The following is a 9,418-nucleotide window of genomic DNA, read 5'->3' as shown; positions in this document are numbered from 1 at the left end:
GGAAACTCAGAAGTCTCTTCTTCATTTCCTTTTTCGGTCCGGCTAAAATCTCGACAGTTCTCAACCGTCCGGCTAGTCGGCGACCGTCGCTACCGGCAATGCGGAGAACCGGTGTGACTCCCTCAATCTTTCTTCTCTTCCTCTTCTTCCTTCTTCTCTCTAAGCCATCACCTTGTTCCTCCTTTTCTTTCCCATTTTCCAACTACCATGCCGTTTTCTCTCTATCTCATTCGCTGTTCTCCCGCGTTGCTAATCTCCGGGAAGCTCGCGGAGACTACGATGGCGCTGCCCGAGCTCGATCCATTGCTAGAAAACTGGAGAATGGTATGGGTATTGGTTTCTGGAAAGTCATGTGGAACGTGGGTTGGGACTATGCTCGAAATTATGCTTGGAGAGATGCTACGTCGTTTGAAATGTTCGGTGCTTTCTCTGATCTGAATGAAATTCTGCGAGGTCTTAGCGACTTTTCAAGTGTCAGTTCAGATACGGAAAGGGTTAAATGGATGAATCGGAATTATGAAAATTTATACAGAGTTTCAAAATCTCTTTTTGGTAAATTCCGGAAGGTGTTTCGACAACCAGTAAGTTTCTACTTCTATATTTTTAGGTCAATTAGTAGAACAGTATTTACATATTTACAGAGCATGACATACTTTCGAGCACACACTAGAAGGTAGTACTTACATGCCATAGTTTACTAAGTTATCCCTATTTAAATGTTCTTGAGAATTCAGCACTATTAAGAAGAAGTTATAGTTGGAAAGATTACTAAGTTATCCCTGTTTAGATGTTTCTTGAAATTGAGCACTATTAAAAATAAGTTATAGTTGGAAAGATTACTATTTTTTGTCTTGAATTCTTAAAGCGAAACTTATTTTCGGACAATTTGCTTTTGCTAAAGCTACCCTTATTTTGGACTGAGCGAGTAATGAGTATAGTAGAAGCAGCTCTGTATCTAGGTTCCAATGCCACCACCTTGATGTGCTAAATGTTAGGTGAAAGCTTTGCAGTGTCTGATCAATCTTGTGTACAACTTATGTGTAGCTACGCATTGTGCAAAAATTGATGCCTCTGCTGTAAGCCTGTAACTTTAGTTTAGTGGTATATTACTAGAGATTGAATTCCCATGCAGTTGATTAGACTATAAATTTACAAACAAAATCCTTGAAATCGGTTAAAACTTAAAATGATAATGTTTCTTTTACGCATTGAGGAAATAATGGAAGGGTGACCATCATGGACACCAAACTAGGGAAGTTCTGACTTCATTGTATAGAAGTCATGTCTTATCGCTTGGGCTTAGTGCAAGCATTTATAAAGTATTTGATTACTTTGTAATAAAAGTTGCAAATTTGAAAGAGAGATTATAGTTAATATTCTGAGACCAAACAAACAAACGACCAATGATTGTTGTCAACGAAGCAAGAAGCATAGGCTATAGACTCCCAGGGGTATCATATCCTAGATATTGAATTGCTCATATAATTGATTGGCGTGAAGATGTACAAACCAAAACCTCAAAAAGGATTAAAATGTTAAAATGACAAAGTTGTACATATTGGGGAAACAAGAAATGGTAACCATAACCAAGGAAGTTTTCTAGGGTGTCGTAATCGTTTAGGTAAAGTTGTAAATTTGAAAGAGGAGAGCATTTCTAATATGTTGGGAATGTGAAATTTAAATTTGACTCTTTTGAAGATCAAAAGATCGTATTAGACAAAAAAGGAGTTGAGTGTTCAATTTTACCCCTTCTTCATTCAGTTATTCATCAAAAAGTTTTAAGGTTATTGATTATAGGGAAAATACATAAAAAAAATCCCTGAACTTGGCACGAAAACTTACTTTAGTACTTAAACTACACGGATGTTTATATACCCCTTTAACATATTTGATGTGAATTATTTTCAACCCTCCGAACACCAGCCTCGTGCGCGTGTTGATACAGCTTGGAACGGCGCGTAATTCATCTTTTAACATTTTTTTAAAAATAAAATTTGACCCTCCAACGGTAATATCCGACCCATTACGTATTTGAAGATCCATCTTCACTTTTAAAGAACCCTAATTTCCTCTTCTCCCTCACCAACCCAATCATCCAAAAATGGTGACCTAATTCATTGTTTGTTTCTTGATAAATCTTAGCTCTTCAAACCTAAAAGTTGAATCTTTGAAGGAATAATTGTTCTTCAAAATGTAAAATTTGAACTTATTCTTCTTCATCTATTATTTTGGTTTTTCTTTCCTCCCTTTTTCTTATTATCTGTTTTTTCCAGCTTCTCGTTACTTCTTGCACAAAAACCCTAAACTTAGCAAATCCTTCACGCTAACGAAAGAAAAATCTTTAGATTAGGTCTTGTAGATTTGAGAGAATGAGAATCGGACTTGGAGATTTAGGGATATTTGTTTAGAAATGGGTCGGGTTGTATTTTGGGAACGGGTGGGTTATATAAAATGGGTAAGATATTCTTTAAACCCTTAGCGACGTGGACTAATGAAAACGCGCGTGTGTAACAATGTCCAGCCTTCAACTGGGCTGGTGTTCGGAGGGTTGAAAATAATTCACGTCAAATATGTTAAGGGGGTATATAAACACCCGTGTAGTTTAAGTTTAAGTACTAAAGTAAGTTTTCGTGCCAAGTTTAGGTTTTTTTTTATGTATTTTCCCTTGATTATAAGTAGACTGAAGATTGGTGCAATATATCTCTCTATTTTGAACAAAATTTCTGATACACAACCTGCCAATTCTTGGGCCTCCATATTGGAGTTTTGGAAATTATTACAAGTAAATCAAACTTGCAATAATAGTTGGTCAAATTTTCCATTCACCTCAAACCTGAATACACACGGGGAACATTCATCTTTAGATATGTTGTATGCTTGAATTGATGCTCATAATGAGCTCACAGTAAAATGGAACTAGTATGGGACATTATTAGTCTTGTCTTGAGCACACAGGAAACTCGACTAGTACGGGATACTGATGAAATTATCATAGGAGTAAATGATTTTGTGCTTTCCCTCCTAGTCACCAAAACAGAGAATCATGAATGTCTTAATTAAAGGTAAAAAAAGGAAGTAGCATGGACCAACAAATCCTGTTTTCTGTTATAATAGAGCTTCGAACAGTTTCTACAGTGGGGGATGGGTAGTTAGTGATTAGGAGCTGTACCAAAACGCGAGGATGAAGACTGAATGTATGTCGAGTCTGCTGTTGTGCATTTTGTCTAAGTTTGTTTTTATTTATTTATTTATTTTGAAGCAGGGTCCGGTGAAGGAAGTAATGGAGACACTTCAGAAGGAAGTATTAGAAGGTGATTTGCTTAAGGACTGCCTTGAATTGGGTTCTACTGATTTGAAGGGCCTGATCACGGTTTTGAAGGATATTTCTTCAAAATATACCTCTACTTTCTCTACCCGGGCAGAGCTGTGACTGAGTGAAGTTGAAACCAAGGTATTATGGTTAACTCCCTAACAAGTTTTGTTGCTCTCCGGTACAGTACTAACAGAAGTGTAAAAGCTCAATGTAGAAGAAGCTGAATTTTTGTTTCCAGGCTTGTACTTTACGTGACTTGTTAAGAGCCAAAACTATGTGAATATTTTTGCTAGTATAGAAGTAGCTGATTTTGTTCAATGATAGAAAGGCTTCTGAAAGGAACTCAAAAAAGGCTGCTTTAGTGTGGTGGAACTCCTCTTGTAGAAACTGCCTGACATGGGCTGTAGCTACAAAATATATCATGCATGTTACTCTTAATGAGGGCTGGCCGATTTCCGGGTGTGCTCATATTGAAAACACTTGATTGAATATTTTGACCGGGTTTTGAAAACCCGGAAGATGCCATTAAAAATATATATATATATATATATAAAAATACGTCGATCTGAATCAAAGTGAAATTAACTTCGAGTATAAATATGTCTCTAACTACTTACGACGACTTTATAACAATTAAGCTAATTTAGGTGGGTACTTACTTTATTATGTACGCAAAACGTTTATTCTTGTGATCAACGGTCTAGTGGAGTAATGGACAAGCCTTTTAATTAGTTCGACTTTGGAAGGTTGGTTGTACCTTGCATGTGCATTATCATAATGAGATTTTTTTTTATGTTGGATATTGAGTGTCCTAATTTTGACATTTTTCATGGTTGAAAATTTATTTATTTTAAAGACAATGCATTTATTAAGTTATTAACGCCATGAGAGATGTGTCAAGGTCATGTACAAGACTTTTTTATTACGTAGAAAGACATCAAATCCCATTTGGATAAGAATTAGGGTGAGAATTTAGGTTATTATTACTCCAGAGAGTGATTGATTGTGCATTTTGAAAAATTCAAATATATGTGTGAACTTATATAGTGAAACATCCATTTAATTAAATTACTTTCTTCTGATCATTTTTACTCGTCCCCTTTTTTGCTTCTTGAAAGGTAAATTTTATAACCTTTGACTAATATTTTATGCTATTTTCATCCCATTAATATTAAAATGATTGTAACTTATACATTTTTTTATATAGTTTTCAAACTTTTAAATATTAAATTAATCTAATTCAATTTAGCTTTAAGAACCAGTCAAATTGATTCTCATGAAACTAGACGTGACAAGTAAAAATTAATGGAGTGTGTACATGCCTCAAGTTTGAAGCCCCTTGCTAGTGAAAGTAAAGGGTTTGTCTTCTGGGTCGAACTCGTCGCATCGGGCTTGTCTAGTGTGGATTACTTCTCCTATATGGTTTGTGAACTATTGGTATAGAAGCGAGGGCTTTACCCCGTGTGCACCCAAAGAATAGCAACGATGGGTTTCTCTTGTCATACAAAAATAATAAAAATTACTCACTATCTTAAAGGAAGTCAAAAATTAAAATACATGAAACTGAGAGCCATATTGAATGAGTTTAGCAGTCGATCAGGTCCAGAAAGATCAGAAACAATTTAGTATTGAGATCAGAAATGCAATTATAATAAGCAATGTAATTATCTAATTTAACAAGTGATATATAGTTTATTGATAGAACTTGTATGTAGATTAATCCTAAAATATGTATAAGCCGACTTCCATTTCCCATCCTATGATCCTAGTCCTGAAGAACAAACACGACAGTAAACTTGGATTTTGATTAATGATTCAATCCCAGAGTTTGCAATGGATATAAAATTGAAGAAAATAAATTTTAAATAAACTTGGTTTGAATTGGATTTTTTATGTTCGATTTTGGAGTTCTCAGTTTGAATGGGATGTTCAAATTTGACTTTTGAGCTTTAAAGATATGTCATAACAATTAACAACCTCAATTCACCTAATAGTTTGCTCTGTATAATTTTCAACCCTTAACACGGATTGAGATTACCCATCTACATACCATATGTGCAATTTCATTTTGGACTTCATATTACTAGAATCATAGGATACTAATCTATTGGACCTTCAAAAATTAGACTTACTAGCATTAGACATGTATGATATGTGTAGATTCACCTTGAATATAATGCATAATTTTTTTTTTGTTTATTTGGGTGTCTGAAAATCCATAGTACTAAATTTGATATCCAATTCAAAATTCGTAATTTTTTTTAAAATAAAAATAAAAATCCAATTCATATTCAAAAACACCATTTTTATTATTTTATAAATTGTAGGAAATACTATTACAGTTGATAAGATATGTCGGCATTTTAATTTGATTATCTTCAAAAACCATGTGACTAAATTACCTGCATTAAATTCCCTGGGTAGCTAGGGTCTCTAATCTATATCATCATAATTAAATTCCAACACCCAAATTCATTTCTCCACTCCCCTCCATGTTTGTGTGACCAAGTCGTTCTGAGCATTACCTTAGACTTTTTCAACAAGAATTCAATGCAACACGCTTCACACACCTTTCTCTTCTACTCTAATTTGAATTTGAATGTGTAGCAATATATCTTTTACAAGAATTAATAGTTACTACTCACTTACTTTCGTTCTCTCATATAAGGCACGCAAAAAATCGACCTAAAGTCTATTTTAATAAGAGGTCTCAAATATAGTTAACTAAATTAATAACTTTTGTGTGCACGGCATGATGTATATATCTATTTGTTGTATGTGTATTTTGTGCGTCAACAAATATATAACCATCCAATTAATTTGGATTCTCTACACTGATTGATGGTTTATAATAATTATTTTCTTTCTAATTTGATAAATGATCATGTCAGAGAAAATATTAAGATAAACAACGTCACATAAATTGAAACGATAGGGAGCTGAAAGAGTGCTAGCCTGGCAGCATGGGATTAATAATTGTGATACGTCCATACCCATATTTTACAATCATTGAGAATATAGTAATATAATTTGTTTAGCAGCTATGAGCTACCCATGGAATATAATTAATTCACATTTCATTTCTACCAAGATAAAAAACTGATTCTCTTTGTTGTTCAGAAACTAAAAAAGTAGTATTCCCATGCACATGTACATCAGTTTCAGAGAGACATTGCATGTACTCCTTCCTCCGTTTATTTTTATTCGTCCACTATTTTAAAAATAAATTTTCACTTTTACTTCTCACTATTAACATATAAAAATAATAACATATTTTTTCATATTTTACTCTTAACATTAATTATTTATCATTTCCCGAATCATTCTTCAAGACGTATAACATGACTCCCTCTAGTCCAATCCATTTTCAAAATGTAATACTGAATATTAATTACGATAAAATACTGAATATCAATCATTATTTTTTAAAAGACATGCCGAAATTCAAAATGAACAAGTGAAAATGAACGGATGAATAATACAAATGGAATCTATCACTGCTCACATTTTCTCTGCCGCGTGAAAATAAATGCATCCAACTAACTTCTCATCAATGAATTGAAGTCTTCGTCACACTACTATTGTAGTCTCTAAAATCACTAGATTAGTAACCTCAAAGTATACTATATAATTAGACAATTCTTTGAAGCTTTTATCCAAACTACTCAATTTTCCACTAGTATAGTACACACTTTTTTTCTCCCCCCTTAGCTTCATTTTGTTTGATAATGGGTGCGGGGGAAGTAAAGAGATGGATAGTGGTGTATGTAGTGGTACTTTTAGCATTGAATTTGGGGGTAAATGTAAATGCACAACAAGTGCCTTGTTATTTTATATTTGGTGATTCATTAGTGGATAATGGGAATAACAACAATATTCAGTCTTTGGCTAGGGCTAATTACTTGCCTTATGGTATTGATTATCCTGATGGTCCAACTGGGAGGTTTTCCAATGGCAAAACTACTGTTGATGTCATTGGTAATTATCTCACTTAAGTAGTCTTCTAATGCATATTATACTTTCTCTGTTTAACTTACGTGACACTGTTTGATTTGATATAAAATTTAAGAAAGAAAAAAAGTTTTTTGAAAGTTGTGGTCTAAAACACGTACCTTAGACATTCGTGTAGCAAATATATCATTTTACTAAATGTAGCTTCTAATTATAGTAAATTGACATTTTTGGGAAGGACTAAAAAGAAAAACGTGACACATGAATTGGCACAAAGGTGTGTATAACATTTTATAACTATACTTGAGTGCCGTTGATGACAACTTAAAGGACTATCTATGTATTTCCCCAAAAAGTAAGGCATAATTCGATATATCTTTTCATTTTAAAAATAAGGAGCGACATAAAGTGATAAAAATGGTGATCAAAACTTAATATAAATATTGATTGTGTTTAAATTTATTTACAGCTGAGCTTTTGGGGTTCGATGATTATATTCCACCCTATGCATCTGCAAGGGGTGAAGACATTCTCAAAGGTGTTAATTATGCATCTGCTGCAGCTGGAATTAGAGAAGAAACTGGCCAACAATTGGTAATTACTGCATCCTCTGTTTCAATTTGTTTGTCTTTTAGTCTGTTTAAAAAAGAATGTCGTTTAAATTCTAACTTTCCACATGACATGTCTAAATACACGGGATTTAATGATCTTTTTTTGGTTATTTTCACATATTATTGCTGAATTTTTGTTTACAAAATGTTTATAGGGAGCAAGGATTACCTTCGGTGGTCAGGTAAATAATTACAGGAACACAGTGCAACAAGTAGTGCAAATACTTGGAGATGAAAATTCAGCTGCTAATTATCTGAGCAAGTGTATATACTCAATTGGACTGGGCAGCAACGATTATCTCAATAATTATTTCATGCCCCAATATTACTCCACTAGCAGACAATTCAATCCTGAACAATATGCTGATGTTCTAATTCAACAATACACTCAACAATTAAAGGTGAGTTTGAATTAGCTGATTAAAATAAAGCAATCGATAAACATAACATGTTAAAAGAAAGTACTTACGTTTTACAAAGAGTTATTCGATGATTAATAGAGATAAAATCGTAAAATATCTAGTACTATCACACGCGTGAAGTCTAATTGGGCTTTTGCATCAGAGTTTGTATGACTATGGAGCAAGGAAGTTTGTGTTAATTGGAGTGGGCCAAATTGGTTGTAGCCCAAATGCTCTAGCCCAAAACAGTCCTGATGGAAGAACCTGTGCAGAAAATATAAATAATGCAAACAAGCTATTCAACAATAGGCTAAAAGGTCTCGTGGATGAATTCAATGGCAATACACCAGATGCAAAATTCATCTACATTAATGCTTATGATATCTTCCAAGATTTAATTGACAATCCCTCAGCATTTGGTAAATATTCCTTCTCACGTACATCATTTTTTTTAAAACAGACTAAAAAATAGTACTATCACATAAATTGTAACAGATGAAATATTGATTGTCTAACATATTTGACTTTTTAATATTTTTCAGGATTTAGAGTGACGAATGCTGGATGTTGTGGAGTAGGAAGGAATAACGGGCAAATAACATGTCTTCCACTACAAAATCCATGCCAAAATAGAGATGAATATTTATTTTGGGATGCATTTCATCCAGGTGAAGCTGCAAATATAGTTGTTGGGAGAAGGTCATACAGAGCTGAAAGTTCATCAGATGCTTATCCTTTTGATATTCAGCGTTTAGCTCAACTGTGAAGATAAGAGATGAAGCTAAATTCAGATTACTATGAAATATATATTTTTTGTGGAATTTCTATTATTGTCCTATGATGTATTATGAGTTAATACTAATTAATTTTATTATTTAAGAAATGTTATTTCTTCTCCTACATGTGAGTTCCACAATTTTGCTTGTTTTTTTTTTTCATCAATAATTGTATTCGTAAATTTCATATTACTAACATAAAAATCACAATTTTTTGAGTCTACTAGACACAAAAGTCACACCTATTGAAAAATCCAAATTACGATGGATAAAATACTTTTTGATTTTTTTAAACATAATAAATACAAAATTAATTTAAAAGCTCCGATTTGACCCGACCCGAATCAGCGCACAATATCAAAAGAA

At 33.3% G+C, this 9,418-nt stretch overlaps 2 protein-coding genes across 3 annotated transcripts; both read left to right on the top strand.

The window, feature by feature from the left end:
- Nucleotides 1–4: 4 nt before the first annotated feature.
- Nucleotides 5–3,671, top strand: LOC125836243 (uncharacterized). 2 transcript variants are annotated; one of them, XM_049515405.1, is made up of 2 exons: nt 5–581; nt 3,260–3,671. In XM_049515405.1, the coding sequence occupies exons 1-2, from the start codon at nt 99–101 to the stop codon at nt 3,428–3,430; spliced, it is 654 nt and encodes a 217-aa protein (XP_049371362.1). In that variant the 5' UTR covers nt 5–98; the 3' UTR covers nt 3,431–3,671. The 2 variants fall into 2 exon arrangements, with proteins under 2 accessions (XP_049371362.1, XP_049371363.1); XM_049515406.1 differs by having other exon boundaries at nt 7–581; nt 3,263–3,664.
- A 3,158-nt stretch (nt 3,672–6,829) lies between these two features.
- LOC125836137 (GDSL esterase/lipase At5g45670-like) lies at nt 6,830–9,165 on the top strand. The gene is made up of 5 exons (XM_049515222.1): nt 6,830–7,291; nt 7,734–7,858; nt 8,031–8,276; nt 8,440–8,695; nt 8,819–9,165. Exons 1-5 carry the CDS (start codon nt 7,042–7,044, stop codon nt 9,040–9,042), a joined length of 1,101 nt encoding a protein of 366 aa, XP_049371179.1. The 5' UTR covers nt 6,830–7,041; the 3' UTR covers nt 9,043–9,165.
- Nucleotides 9,166–9,418: the final 253 nt, after the last annotated feature.

Source organism: Solanum verrucosum, unplaced genomic scaffold, assembly GCF_900185275.1.
Source record: "Solanum verrucosum unplaced genomic scaffold, falcon-dt-bn FXZP01000278.1, whole genome shotgun sequence".
Taxonomy (NCBI): domain Eukaryota; kingdom Viridiplantae; phylum Streptophyta; class Magnoliopsida; order Solanales; family Solanaceae; genus Solanum; species Solanum verrucosum.
The sequence above is the reverse complement of the archived record's forward strand: the minus strand, read 5'-3'. Positions and strand labels throughout refer to the sequence as shown.